At 36.4% G+C, this 14,727-nt stretch overlaps 1 protein-coding gene across 2 annotated transcripts in view; it reads left to right on the forward strand.

The window, feature by feature from the left end:
* Nucleotides 1–14,727, forward strand: part of ZNF451 (zinc finger protein 451) — an 88,932-nt gene that overhangs the window by 57,224 nt on the left and 16,981 nt on the right. For both annotated transcript variants that reach the window (XM_040473838.1, XM_040473839.1), the window contains 4 exons: nt 721–2,327; nt 6,602–6,745; nt 8,071–8,201; nt 9,239–9,425. In XM_040473838.1, coding sequence (XP_040329772.1) covers nt 721–2,327; nt 6,602–6,745; nt 8,071–8,201; nt 9,239–9,425 — 2,069 coding nt within the window. The remainder of the gene's footprint in view (nt 1–720; nt 2,328–6,601; nt 6,746–8,070; nt 8,202–9,238; nt 9,426–14,727) is intronic.

The following is a 14,727-nucleotide window of genomic DNA, read 5'->3' on the forward strand; positions in this document are numbered from 1 at the left end:
TCGGCTCAGGTCATGATCTCATGGCTTGTGAGTTTGAGCCCCACGTTGGGCTCTGTGCTGACAGCTCAGAGCCTGGAGCCTGCCTTGGATTCTGTGTCTGTCTGTCTGTCTCTGTCTGTCTGTCTGTCTGTCTCTCTCTCTCTCTCTCTCTCTCTCTGTCTCTGCCCCTCCCCCATTCACGCTTTGTCTCTCAAAAAATTAAAAATAAACATTTAAAAAAATTAAACTTTGGGTTTAATTTGCTTATGTTTTTCTAGCTTCCTATAGTAGAAGCTTAGATTGACTTTGGACCTTCTTTTTCTGTATAAACATTTAAAGTTATAAGTTTTCCTCTAAGCATTGAATTACCCTTAGATTTTGATAGGTTGTTTTCTTTTTCATTTATTTAAAAATATTTTCCCTTTTAATTTCTCCTTTGACCCATAGATTTAGTAGAAATTTGTTGTTTAACTTCTAAGGATTAGGGATTCAATTTCCAAATAATTTGTATGAATTTTTTTGATCCTTTGATTCTAGTTTTACTGTTCTGTACATGGATTAGAAACAGACAAAATATAGGTAATACTCAGGTACTCTGAGGTAAAATTATTCTGTAACCTGCATTTTTATTGAAAAATATCTTTTAGTGCTTTTTGTATACATTGTTTATAATTCCTATAAAAAGCAGAGATACTGTATTTAGAAAGTACTTACAAAAGAGGTTTTTTTCATCTAATTTAGAGTTCGTTGTCGAAATGCTGGTCCTGTAGCTTTGGCTGAGAAGAGCATTGCCCAAGTTGCAGAAAAATTCGTATTAAGAGGTTACTGTCCAAATTGCAACCAAGTCTTTGCGGATGAAACCAGTACCCGAAATCACAAGCAGAATTCAGGGCACAAAGTCCGAGTCATTACCTCAATGGAAGAATCAGTCTTACTTTATTGCCATAGCATTGAAGGGAACAAACCTTCTTCTGACTTGAATCTCTTGCTAGATCGATCAAAATTTTCATCACTTAAAAGAACCATGTCTGTTCAAGAATCTAACTCACAAGATTGCACCACTGTTCCAAAAAAGAAGATGAATTTAGAAGGTAAAAGCCATGAAGGTACAGTTTGTGTTCAGAAAGAAAAGTCATTTGTTAAAACCTGGTTTTGTGAATGCCATCAACAATTCCTAAGTGAAGATGCAGTAGAAAAACATGTTTTCTCAGCAAACACAATGTGTTATAAGTGTGTGGTCTGTGGAAAGGTATGTGAAGATTCAGGGGTCATCCGTTTACATATGAGCCGGATTCATGGAGGGGCACATTTAAATAACTTTCTTTTCTGGTGTCGGACATGCAAAAAGGAGTTAACAAGAAAAGAGACTATCATGGCACATGTGACTGAATTTCATAATGGACACAGATATTTTTATGAGACGGATGAGGTAGAAAGTGAAACTTTGCCAACATCCTCTGCAACACTGGTGAGTAATTTGACTGCTAAGAATCCTTCAACTATTACTATTATTGATCATTCTCCAGCAAATAGTCCTCCAAGGGGTAAATGGCAGTGCCGAATTTGTGAAGATATGTTTGATTCCCAGGACTGTGTAAAACAGCATTGCATGTCTTTAGCAAGTCACCAGTTTCATAGATACAGCTGTGCCCATTGCAAAAAGACTTTTCACAAGGTTGAAACACTGTACCGACATTGCCAAGATGAGCATAACAATGAGATAAAAGTTAAGTACTTCTGTGGGCTTTGTGATCTTACCTTTAATGTGGAAGAAGCATTTTTAAGTCATTATAAGGAGCACCACAGCACAGATTATGTGTTTGTGTCAGAAAAAACTGAAACTTCAATTAAAACTGAGAATGATTTTCCAGTAATAGAGACCAGTAACTTGTTAACCTGTGGTTGCCGTGAGAGTTACATCTGTAAAGTTAACAGAAAGGAAGATTATGGTAGATGTCTCCAAATCATGCTGGATAAAGGTAAACTGTGGTTTCGCTGCACCTTGTGTTCAGCAACAGCACAGAATGTAACTGACATCAATACTCACATCCATGAAGTGCACAGAGAAGAAAAGAGTGAGGAGGAAAAGGAGCAACGGTATGTCATCAAGTGTGGCACTTGCACCAAAGTGTTTCACGATCCTGAGAGTGCTCAGCAGCATTTCCATAGAAAACACTGCTTTTTACGGAAACCCAGTGTGGCTCATTTCGGATCTGAGAAAACAAGCCTGTACAAGTTTGCTGCCAGTGCCTCACGTCCAGAGAGAAAACTAAAACAGGCAGTAAGCCATCCAAAAAATTCAGAGATGGAGAAGGGAGCCGAGAATGACCTAAGCTGTCAGAATATAGGTATGGCATTACAACTCTAATGTCTGTGCAGATTTCACATACTGATAGAGAAAATACATGTATTGTAGCCATCCTTGTTTTTAAATTTATTTATTTTGAGAGTGTCCACACAAGCGGGGAGGAGGCAGAGAGAAAATCCCAAGTAGGCCCTGCATTGTCAGTGCAGAGCCCAATACAGGGCTGCATCTCACTAATCCATGAGATCATGACCTGAGCCCAAATCAAGAGTTGACACTTGGGGCACCTGGGTGGCTCAGTCGGTTGAGTGTCCAACTTCAGCTCAGGTCATGATCTCACAGTTTATGAGTTCAAGCCCCGCATCAGGCTCTGTGTGCAGACAGCTCGGAGCCTGGAGCCAGCTTCAGATTCTGTGTCTTCCTCTCTCTCTGCCCTACCCAGTCTCACTCCCTCTGTCAAAAATAAACAAACATTAAAAAAAAAAAAGGGGGTTGACATTTCACCGAATGGGCCACCCGGGTGCACCTGTGGCCATCATTTTTGTGAAAGCTAATAATGATTCAGTTTTGAAGTAAGAAACATGGTGGGATGATACAGTAATCATTATAGCATATACTTTTGGGGGATATGTATTCCTAAATACGAATACATACTAGTATTTAAATATTCATTTAACTAAATGAATAAACTTAAGGGGACAAATATTCATTTAACTAAATGAACTAAACTTAAGGGGACAAAGAGTATATATTAGATTTAAACACTATGTATTTAAGATAACATTGTCTTTTATAAGAAGCATGGGAATTTTGAGAGATGAAGAAAATTGATAGTCTTTCTGAAAGTCTGATTTAAAATTTATATATATATATAAATGTTATCCTTAACATTTAGATTCTTCTTATCATTTAGAAGGTTCATTAAGAAGATAAATCCAGTGAACTCTTTGTGTTTATATTTTGACTTTATTCTTTTGTTGTTGGAAAATTCTTTTTTTTTATTTAATTAAATTTGTTTTTTTATTCCAGTATAGTTAACATGGTATTATATTCATTTCAGGTGTACAGTATAGTGATTGAACAGTTCTATACAGAACTCGGTGCTTATCATGATAAGTGTACTGTTACTCCCCTCACCTATTTCACTCATCCTCCCCATCCACCTCCCCTCTGATAACCACTAGTTTTCTATATTCAGAGTCTGATTTTTGTCTTTTTTTTTTTGTCTGGTTGGTTTCTTAAATTACACATGAGTGAAATCATATGGTATTTGTCTTTCTCTGACTGACTTATTTCCCTTAGTATTATACCGTCTAGACCCATACATGTTGCAAATGGCAAGATTTCATTCTCTTTTATGGCTAATATTCCATTGTATATATACACCACATCTTCTTTATCCATTCATCTATCCGTGGACACTTGGGTTGTATTTATAAGTTGGCTATTGTAAATACTGCAGTAAACATAGGGGTCCATATATCTTTTTGAATTAGTGTTTTCATATTCTTCAGGTAATTAGTAGTGGAATTACTGGATCATATGGTAATTCTACTTTTAATTTTTCAAAGAATCTCCATATTTTCCATCGTGGCTGTACCAGTTTGCATTGCCACCAACAGTGTATGAGGGTTCCTTTTTCTCCACATCCTCGTATTTTGGCTTTATTCCATAATTATGAGAAATCTTAATGTTCACTTCAGAATTTATATATTTTTGTTATGATTTTCTGGAAAGCAGAGCTTTTACTTAGACTTAAAATAGCAATTAGAAGTAGAGTTACAAATGGTAGCAGGAAACCAGGGAGAAAATTGAGGTATAGATCCCTTTGTACTTAATCTAGATAAGACTCCCTAAGTGTAGGTGTGCTGGGTGGCTTAGGTGCTGTCAACACAGAGTGAGCTTTGGATTCTTTCTCGCCCTCTCTCTCTGCCCCTCCCCCCTCAAAAATAAATAAACTTAAAAAAAAAAGAGTAAGTCTAGAAGAGGACAATGGTTTTATTTTGTTTAGAAGTATAATTTGTCGTGGTTAGAATATAATTTTAAGTCCATATTCTTTTAAATAAATATGAGCTCTTGGTAAGTTACACAGTGTAGAGAGGGGACAATGAGGATATGTGAAAATTTTGGCTAAAATTTTTTTATAAACTATTTTTATGAACTACTGAGTTTATACAGGCTTGCTGTATATAGCATTTGTAGATCTTAGCATCATTTTTAGTCATGGCATGTTTTATGTAAGAAATGATTACATGACATACTATCAACTCATTCAGTTCTACTTTTAACAGTGAAGCAGTGATTACACTGTTTTTATGTTCTCTTCTGCTTTTCTCTTGTTCTCCCGATTACTTTTGGGAATTTATGTCGGTCTGTGTTTGATAGATGATTGTAGTATCTAAATCTACAATTACTAAGAATTAAAAAAAATTTTTTTGCCTTAGTAACTTCTACACCCAGTGTGGGGCTTGAACTCACAGCTCCATGATCAAGAGTCACATGCTCCACTGACTGAGCTAGCCAGGGGCCCTTACAATTACTAAGAATTTTAAGACAAGATAAAAGAAGATAGGTGGCTTGGAAATGGGAGAGGATGGCAGTGCAGTATATTTGAGGGAGGCCTTATTAGATGGAGTAGAACCTAGTCATTTTAAAAATAATTTAAAATGTTAAGGTTTGCATTGGTACACTGGAAACTTTAAGGCCTTATCAAGATAGAAAATTATGAAAGAAGTGAAAGAGATGGAGAACAAGAGTTGGAGAATGGTGGAAGAAGAAAGAACTTAAGAGAATCAAGAAAGATGTGTTTATGGTAGGAGGTGCTGATGTGCCACCAGTACCTATTATGCACCACTTCATGGTACAGGGTTGTCATTTATTTCATTTGTGCTCTGTAGGATTTTTAATCACATAGCTAGCAGGTTACTAATAAATCAGTCTAGATTGGGAAAAGAACATAATTCTGGTGGGGAGAAGTTCTTACCAGGTAACCTTGAAATTTTATTTTAATATATATATTTTAAATGTTTTTAGTTATTTTTGAGAGGTGAGGGAGCATGAGCAGGGGAGGGGCAGAAAGAGGGGGACAGAGGATCCAAAGCAGGCTCCAGGATGTCAGCATAGAGCCCAGTTCAGGGCTTAAACTTTCACAAACTGTGAGATCATGACCTGAGCCGAAGTTGGATGCTTAACTGACTGAGCCACCCAGGGTGCCCCACCTTGAAATTTTATTTGATGGATGGTGCAAGTTTTTGGTTTTTCAGCCTTAAAACTTGGTCTTTTAGTTCTCCCAGTACATTGTTTTTTAATTATCATTTATTTTATTATTATTATTTTATTATATTTTATTATTATAAACAACTTTTAAAGAAAGTCTTAGCTATAACAGATTTGGTAATGATGGAAGTAATTTTGGAAGTGGCGGAAGCTATAATGATTTTGGCAGTTATAACAGTCTTCAAATTTGGGACTCATGAAAAGAGAAAAGAGACAGAAGCTCTGGCCCCTATGGTAGTACAGGCCAATACTTTGCCAATCTACAAAACTAAGATGGCTATGGCAGTTCCAGCAGCAGCAGTAGCTATAGTAGTGGCAGATTTCAATTACTGCCAGGAAACAGCTTAGCAGGAGAGGAGAGCCAGAGAAGTGACAGGGAAGGTGTAAGTTACATGGATTTGTGGACTCAGACCAGCATATTGGTGGCAGAGCCTAGCTGCTACATACAAAGAAGACATGTTTTAGGCAATATTCATGTGTATGGGCAAAAAAAATGAGGACTGTATTTCTGACTAATTGTGTGACAGGTTTTTTTAATTTATTTTTTAAAAAAAATTTTAATGTTTATTTTTGAGAGAGAGCAGTGTGCATGCAAGTGGGGGAGAGGCAGAGAGAGACGAAGACACAGAATCCAAAGCAGGCTCCAGGCTCTGAGCTGTCAGCACAGAGCCCAATGCAGGGCTTGAATCCACAAGCCATGAGATCATGACCTGAGCCAAAGTTGGATGCTCAACCAACTGAGCCACCTCAGTTGTGTTTTTTTTTTTTTTTTTTTAATTAAAAAGAGAAAGACAGGCTTAGCATCAATGGCATGTATTTATAGAAAGAATAATAAAATTTTGGAAGTATTCAGAATATTTTTTATCTGGTGTAAATATACTGTATCATGTATAGGTTTGGATCTCATGAAAAGGTTTAAGTAGAAATTAATAATATTCAAGATTAATATTTTTGCATATTCTCTAGTATCTTTTAAACTTGAGAAATTAAAGCATTTTTAGCTAATTCTTACCAAATTCATGTTAATGTTTCTCTTCTCAGATGAAGAAGTTGTTGAACTTCCAGATTTGGATTATCTGCGAACCATGACTCATATAGTCTTTGTAGACTTTGATAACTGGTCAAACTTTTTTGGTCATCTACCAGGGCATCTTAACCAAGGAACATTCATCTGGGGCTTTCAAGGTATGATTGATAAGGAAAACATCTGATACCTTCTCCTCTTTTCTCCATTAGAATATGTTCCACATTAAAAGGATTGCTCTTGAACCTTCTTGAATAGAACATACAAACGTAATTGCAGTATTGTCACTTTGCATTGTAGCTACTTTGCCAGAATATTTTTCTCTTTACATTTCTTTGTGGTGAATGTTAGCTCTCTTTGGTGACCTAAAGTTTGTGGATCTTTTGATACGTATTGAAAAAACATTTATTCAGCACCTACAATGTGCCAGGTACTAATGCTTGGTATTAACCCATGCTTACTGATTATTATATTTATCTCCTTCTTAAAACATAAGGCAGGATGCATGAGAAGTTTATTTTTTCCAAAGTGTAAAACTAATAAATAATAGAGTTAGCTTTTGAACTTGGACCGCTTGGCTACAGAACTAGTATGATTTTCAAATTGCCATAATTGCCTCTTCAGTTCATCCTTACTGAACTGAAGTTCATAAATATGCAACTTCATCTAAATATTTCTTTACAAACCATTGACCAAACAGGGAGAGCGAGGACTATGATTTACGGAAGTTTAGTATAGTGAGCATCCAATAAACTTTATGTTTGATAGGCAACAGCATATAAGAGGATGATTTGGGGTGCCTGGGTGGCTCAGTTGACAGCTCAGGTCATGATCTCATGGTTCGTGGGATTGAACCCTGTGTTGGGCACTGCACTGACAGCATGTTGCCTGCTTGGGATTCTCTCTGTCCTTCCCCCCCACCTCACACTCTCTCTCTCTCTCAAAATAAGTAAATAAACATTTTAAAAATAATTTTAAAAAAACAAAGAGGAGGACTGGTTTTAGGATAGAGACATACTGACCTCAAAAAAATTAAAAAAGAAACGTACTGACCTGGATAAATACTCTAGTACAACCTTTTAGTAAATTTAGCTTTGCTGATTGCCTATCATTTCTGTCCACTGAATAGTCTTGACATATTTGTTAAAAACAAAACAAAACAAAATTAATGCTTACATTTATATGGAATTATACCAGTCAGAGACTCCTTACACATAATTACTTTTGATTTTCCTTAACATAACCTATGAGTTTTCAGATTAATGGGCAGATGCAGGGAAGGTGGCCTACTTTGCCAAGATTGTAAAGCAACAAGATGGTGATGCCTATACTAGAACTGAGTTCTGCATTCTAATCTAGTACTTGCCCTCTAAAAAAATCTTTTTCTAGTGTGTTTTTTCTTGATAGAGCTTTCAGTTGTAGCTACTCTTCAGTTCTCTTTTTTTCTCTGTTTGACTATCATTTATGCCTTTTCTAAAAATAATAGGAGGAAACACCAATTGGAAGCCTCCACTCAACTGTAAGATCTATAATTACCTGAATAGGATTGGATGTTTCTTCCTTCATCCTCGTTGTAGTAAAAGAAAAGATGCTGCTGATTTTGCCATATGTATGCATGTGAGTGATTGTTTTATTCAAAATCTAATGTGAATCTAGGACCCATTTGGAATTTTTTTTTCCACTTGAATCGTAATGACAGTATAGAGCATTCTTCAGTGCTATATTTTTGTATAAAACCTTCTACATAAGATTCTGCTGATGACTAATGAGAGCAAGGACCCATATCATACTTATTTACTGCTTTCCCCAATTCCTAGCAGACTCCCAGCTACCCATTGTAGACCCTCAACTATTTATAGAATAATGATCAATAGATGACAGTGTATTTGATGTATGCTGAGATACTTTCACATTTTAACATCTCTGAAATTGGGAGACACCTTAACAATCACTGTTGGCCTAGGTGAAATTTGCATTTGCTTCTCTGTCTGCCAGTCACCTAGAGAAACTACCAACCTGAGACCCATTTTAAATTAAATTCTCTGCTTAAATGTAAGTCAGTTTACTTGTCGCACTGATAACATGAATTTACTCTGTAACCTTGTTAACTCCTGCTTACATTTTAAACCACAAAACATTTTCTTTTCCATCTATTCAGTGCTAAGATTGAATTATGCAGATTACCTTGCTTACCTTCTCTCTATGGCAGATTTATTTCTTATTTATCCTTAGATTAAGTGTGTAACCCTTGTGGCATTCCAGCCTCTTATTTGACTTCTTTTGGTATTTTTTTTCTTTCTTAGTGGCACATAAAATAGCTTATCTTATAATTCGTGGCAGTTTACATTTGATTAAATGTGTTATATTTTATTTATGAAGGAGATCTTTGTATCATACTTTGGTGGGAGCTAGAGAACAAGTTAAATAAACCTTTTTAGGGGTGCCTGGCTGGCTCAGTTAGTGGAGTGTGCAACTCTTGATCTCGAGGTTGACTTTGAGCCCCATGTTGAGTGTAGAGACTACTTTAAAAAAATAATAAAATCTTAAAATAAATAAATAAACCTTTCTAGGTATGTGTTCATACTGAAATAGATGTAATGGTTTAAAACTCAAATACTGATTTTTATCAACATATGCGTTTTGTTCCAACTTAGGCTGGCCGTCTAGATGAACAACTACCCAAGCAGATTCCTTTCACCATCCTCTCAGGAGATCAAGGTTTTCTGGAGCTAGAGAACCAATTTAAGAAGACTCAGAGGCCAGCACATATACTAAACCCTCACCATTTAGAGGGAGATATGATGTGTGCCTTGTTAAATAGCATATCTGATACTACCAAAGGTACGCAGCTGCAGTCACAATGCAAACCACCCAAGAGGAGGAGACTTCACTGCTGAGAGAAACCAATAAACTGCTGTCCACTAGTGAACTACTGGCTGCTCACTAAAGCATCATGCTCTCATACTTTTTTTATTTTTTCCTTTTCTCCCTTTCATTTTTTAGTGTTTTAGAGAAAGGATGATTTCATAATTTTCTGAAGCCTTTTCTGATCTAATAGATAAAATCTGTGTTCATGTATATAAAATACATATTCATGATTTGAAATATGTTAGTATAATTTTGCAAAGCTCAGAATCCAGATTTTCACTATTTCTGAAATTCCAAATTTATCTTCAATTTTTCTGAAAGCTAATTGCTTATAGATTAAACCAGAAAGAATAAATAATACTATGGCAATTAAAAAAAAAAAAAGATCATTTTAAGAGATTGGCAGGGATGAAATGAAGCCCTGAGAGAGGTTTAGTTCCTTGAAAGAGGTACCTTCCTGTCGTATTCCCAGGACTTAAACTCTCTTCTCTGACATTCTGATATTCAATGAAAGGACGTGCTAATGTTCACTTTCACTACCAAGCATTTAAGAAAGGATGTAATTCTAGGGAATCAGATGAGTTTTTTTCATAATTTCTGAAGTAAATGTGAATAGAAGAAAAGAACAAAAAAAAAATTTTTAAATATCCTAATGGCTTCCAGTCATGAATAAGATTTGAAGATATTGATGAATGACCTCAATGAAAACGTATCTTTGGCATTTTTATCATAAGCTTTATTTTTTTTTTTTTAACACTTAATTTATTTTTGAGAGACAGAGACAGAGCATGAGCAAGGAAGGGGCAGAGAGAGAGACACAGAATCTGAAGCGGGCTCCAGACTGTAAGCTGCCAGCACAGAGCCCGATGCGGGGCTTGAACCCACAAACTGTGAGTTCATGACCTGGGTCGAAGTCGGCCACTTAACTGACTGAGCCCCCCAGGCGCCCCTTTATTATATGCTTTAAATTTTCCAACTCTGCTGTCCACCTAGGTATTTTTTTCTTTCAACATTTTTGGAGCCACATTTTGATTGAAAACCCATTCTGAAAAATTTTGCTCTAATCACTCATTACAGTGGACCAGTTTACTTCTGCCAAGTTAGGAATCTTTAATCTACTAGCCCAACTCTGCTCTTTCAAGGAAAATCAACTCTGTTTTGCATATTTATGTCATTCTTTAGTACTGAATTTTATCTTCCTGTTCTGTAATTTTTGTTTTCATCTGTTTGCTTTTTCTATCTCTGGCTGCTCTTTTTTTTTTTTTTTTTTTAATCTTTTTCTTTTATTTTTTTGCCATCCTGTCCCCAGTCCTTAACAACATCCACTTAATATCCTGTGAAATACCTAAATTTTTACCTTCTGCCACCCTAGACCACCTTTTTTCCCTTTTCTTATGCTGCTGATTTGGGAAACATTTCTTTGGTAATTTCCAACGTGAAACTTATTATCGGTTTGCCTTTCTTACCAACTTGATTTGGAATGAGAGCTGCATATAAGTAGGTCTGCATGGGTGTATTAGGGTTGGAGGTAAGATATAGGTTATTATATTCTGATTGTTCCCCTCTCAGTGCCCCTTATGCTCTAGGTGTGTGTGGGTTTTTTGTTTTTCTTTAATCAGTTCATGATCAGTGCTCTTATGAATTTACTGCTCTTTGAGGGCACCTGTGTACTTTATTCTGAATTTTTATGAAATGCAGAGATTGTACTACAGTGCATAAAAGAAGGGCATGGGCTTTGGTTTGAATGCTAACTTTGCTGCCTCCGTGCTGTGTGATTTCAGGCAAGTTACTGAACCTTTTCTGAGCCTCACTTTTCATATCTATAAAGTTGTAAGAATTAATGATACGTATAAAATGTCTAGCACAGCATATAAAGTACTGTGGGTATTTAATAGCAGCTATTTTTATTATTACTACCATAAGAAAAAAATATGATTCCTAGCCACTACTTTTTATTTCTGTTTTTTCTAATATTTTTTATTGTGGCAAAATATATGGAAGATTCACCATCTTAACCATTCTGAAGTGTATGTATATAGTTCACTGGTGTTAACTACATTTACATTTTGTGCAGCCATCACCATCATCCATTTTCAGAGCTTTTTTCATCTTGCAAACTGAAGCTTTATACCCATTAAACAGTAACTTCGCACTCCCCTTTCCCCAACCCCTGGCAAATACCATTCTTCAGTATTTTGACTAAGTACTTCATATAGGTGAAATCATACAGCATTTGTCTTTTTGTGGCTGCCCTGTTTCACTTAGCATAATGTCCTCAGGCTTTATCCAGGTTATAGCAAATGTTAGAATTTCCTTCCTTTTTAAGGCTGAATGATATTCCATTGTATGTATAGACTTTTGTGGGAAATCAAATAGGTATGTCCTGGGTTAAGAGATTATAAGGGAACACATTGCAAAGCAGAAAACTGCTTTCTGGCCTTGCTGAAAACAGCAGCCAAGCTTTGTTAATATATACCTAGGGGTTAGGTCCTGCCTATGCTCACAAATTCCTTAGACCATCTTATCACATGGAAAATTTTACCCTGTCTTAACTTGTTTTTCTGCACGTTTTCTGTACATTCTTAGTGGCATGTAGCCCACTGAGTATTGCACAATGTTATCCTAAATGTCTGCTCAATAAACACGGGAGCTTGAGAGCAGCTTGGAGAGACTTCCCTAAGCCTCCCTCTCACCTCTCTTGACTTACATGGAATCTTGAGCAATCCTTTCTGCCATCCTCAGCCTTGCTGGACAAAGCCAAAAGCTGAACCCACAGACTGTTTTTTGCTTATCTGTTTGTCCATCATTGGATGCTTACATTGTATCCATGTTTTAGCTCTTGTGAATAACTGCTATGAACATAGATGCACAAATATCTCTTCAAGACCTTGCTCTTTATTTCTTTTGAATATATACCCAGAAGTGTAATAGCTGGATCATATGCTAATTCTATTTTTAATTTTTTGAGAAACTTCATACTGTTTGCCATAGTGACTATATCATTTTACATTCCTACCAACAGTGTACAAGGGTTCCAAGTGTTCTGTATCCCTGCTAACACTTGTTGTTTTCTAGGTTTTGTTTGTTTTTTATAGTCATCCTAATTGGTATGAAGTGGGATCTCATTGTGGTTTTGATTTCCATTTCCCTAACAATTAGTGATGTTGAGCATCTTTTAATTTTTTTAAATTTTTAAAGTTTATTTATTTTGAGAGAGAGGGAGCGAACACACAGAGGAGGGGCAGAGAGAGAGGGAGACAGAGTCCCAAGCAGGCTCCGCACTGTCAGCGCAAAGCCTGACATGGGGGTCGAACTCATGAGCCATGAGATCATGACCCAAGTAGAAGTCAAGAGTCAGACGCTTCCGACTGAGCCACGCAGGTGCCCAAGCATCTTTTCATGTGCTACAGCCACTACATTTTAAAAGTAATGAAAATTACTAAAATTAAGTGGCCAAAGATGTGTAGACTCCTTCAATCATGAGTTTTCATTTAGACCTAGATTTAAAGATACTTACGTAGCTAGCTCTAAAATTCAAAAAAATTCAAAAAAATAAGGTATACTGAATCACAGTATGTTCAGATTCAGTTGAAGACAAATTTTTTTCTTTATGGAAGGCTTAAAGACATCAAATTGACTAGTAGTGAACTTTATAATAAGAAAAAGAACAGTCCTTCGATAACTTTATTCCATCACCTTTCCCAATAAATGGCTTTGAAAAATAGTAGAATAATAGCGTTTGTTTAAAAATGATATTTGATATGTATTGGGATTTAGAAAATTTCTCAGTGTCCACAAATACTGTCATTCTTCTTAGGCCTTTAAGGTACTTTTGGTTACCACAAGAATGCCAGGGTAACTCCTCCCTCCTAGCTTATTAGCACAGTGTTCCTATCTTTAGATTTGAAAATAAGACCGTTTGGGGTGGAAATCATTGGACCTTTCTGAAAATCTGACAAAAAGCTATGTTTCTTTCCTCAAAAATGAACAGGTATAGGAGCACCTGGGTAGCTCAGTTCGTTGAGCATCTGGCTCTTAATTTTCGCCCAGGTCATGATTTCAGGGTCCTGAGATTGAGCCCTACAAGAGATTCGTCACTGACGGTGGAAGCTGCTTAAGATTCTCTCTCCCTCTCCCTCTGTCCCTCCTCTGCTTGTATGCTCGCTCTCTCTCTCTCTCTCTCTCTCTCTTTAAAGTTTGTTTGAGAGAGAGCACACACACATGCAAGTTGGGGAGAGGCAGAGAAAGAGGGAGAGAGAGAATCCCAGGCAGGCTCCACACTGTCAGCAGAAGGCCTGATGTGGGGCTCGAACTCACAAACCATGAGATCATGATCCAAGCCAAAGTCGGATGCTTAACTCACTAAGCCACCCAGATGCAACACCCCTTTCACTCTAAAATTAAAAACAGAAAAACTTGTAGATGCAATATCAAATACAATTTCAGGGGCTTTGTGGTCTCAAGGCTCCTAGTTACTGATTAACCCACAAAACTCTTTAGAATATGACAAAAATTCATACTGCAAGTAACATACAGTGAGAAGTTCTCTCATATTAGTCATTATTTTATAGGCAGTTTGCTGATTTTTCAGGTTTTGTAAATCTCCATCATAGCATAAACAAATGATAGAAGTTTGAACCTAAAAAAAAAAAAAAAAAGAAGTTTGAACCTGTTATTTCTTTATAATTTTTCAGAAATTTTCTATTGTTAGGACCAGAAAGTGATATTACTGAACTGGAGCTTCCTATATAAACAAGGAAGAATCTATTGAATAGTGTCATGAGAATCTGTGACAATGTTGTATCTTTAGTTTTTGCCAGTTTTTCAGTTAATGGAAGGTTTTTTTCAGGAAGTATTTTTCACAATAGAAATAAATACAGTCTGAGTGGCTGGTTCCCTATATAAATGTCAAGTCAGTTCACCATAAGATATTACTTTTTTTGCTTGGTAGGGAGGGAACAGCTAAGTGCTTTACTACTGGTACTTTTTAAAATCTCTCAGAGCCAAAGCATAAGAGACTCTGAAAAACTGAGAACAAACCGAGGGTTGATGGGGGGGTGATGGGCATTGAAAAGGGCATCTTTTGGGATGAGCACTGGGTGTTGTATGGAAACCAATTTGACAATAAATTTCATATATTAAAAAAATCTCTCACTTAGAGTAAGTCATTTACTCTTTCTGGCAACATAACCCTTTAGACTAAATTTGAGATTTGAACGTGGCATGGCTTTTGCCCTGTAAATTAAATTCTCTCTCCTTCTAAGCCTCAGGATTC

This window comes from Herpailurus yagouaroundi, unplaced genomic scaffold (genome assembly GCF_014898765.1).
Source record: "Herpailurus yagouaroundi ecotype Mexico unplaced genomic scaffold, PumYag 139, whole genome shotgun sequence".
NCBI classification, from domain to species: Eukaryota; Metazoa; Chordata; class Mammalia; order Carnivora; family Felidae; genus Herpailurus; species Herpailurus yagouaroundi.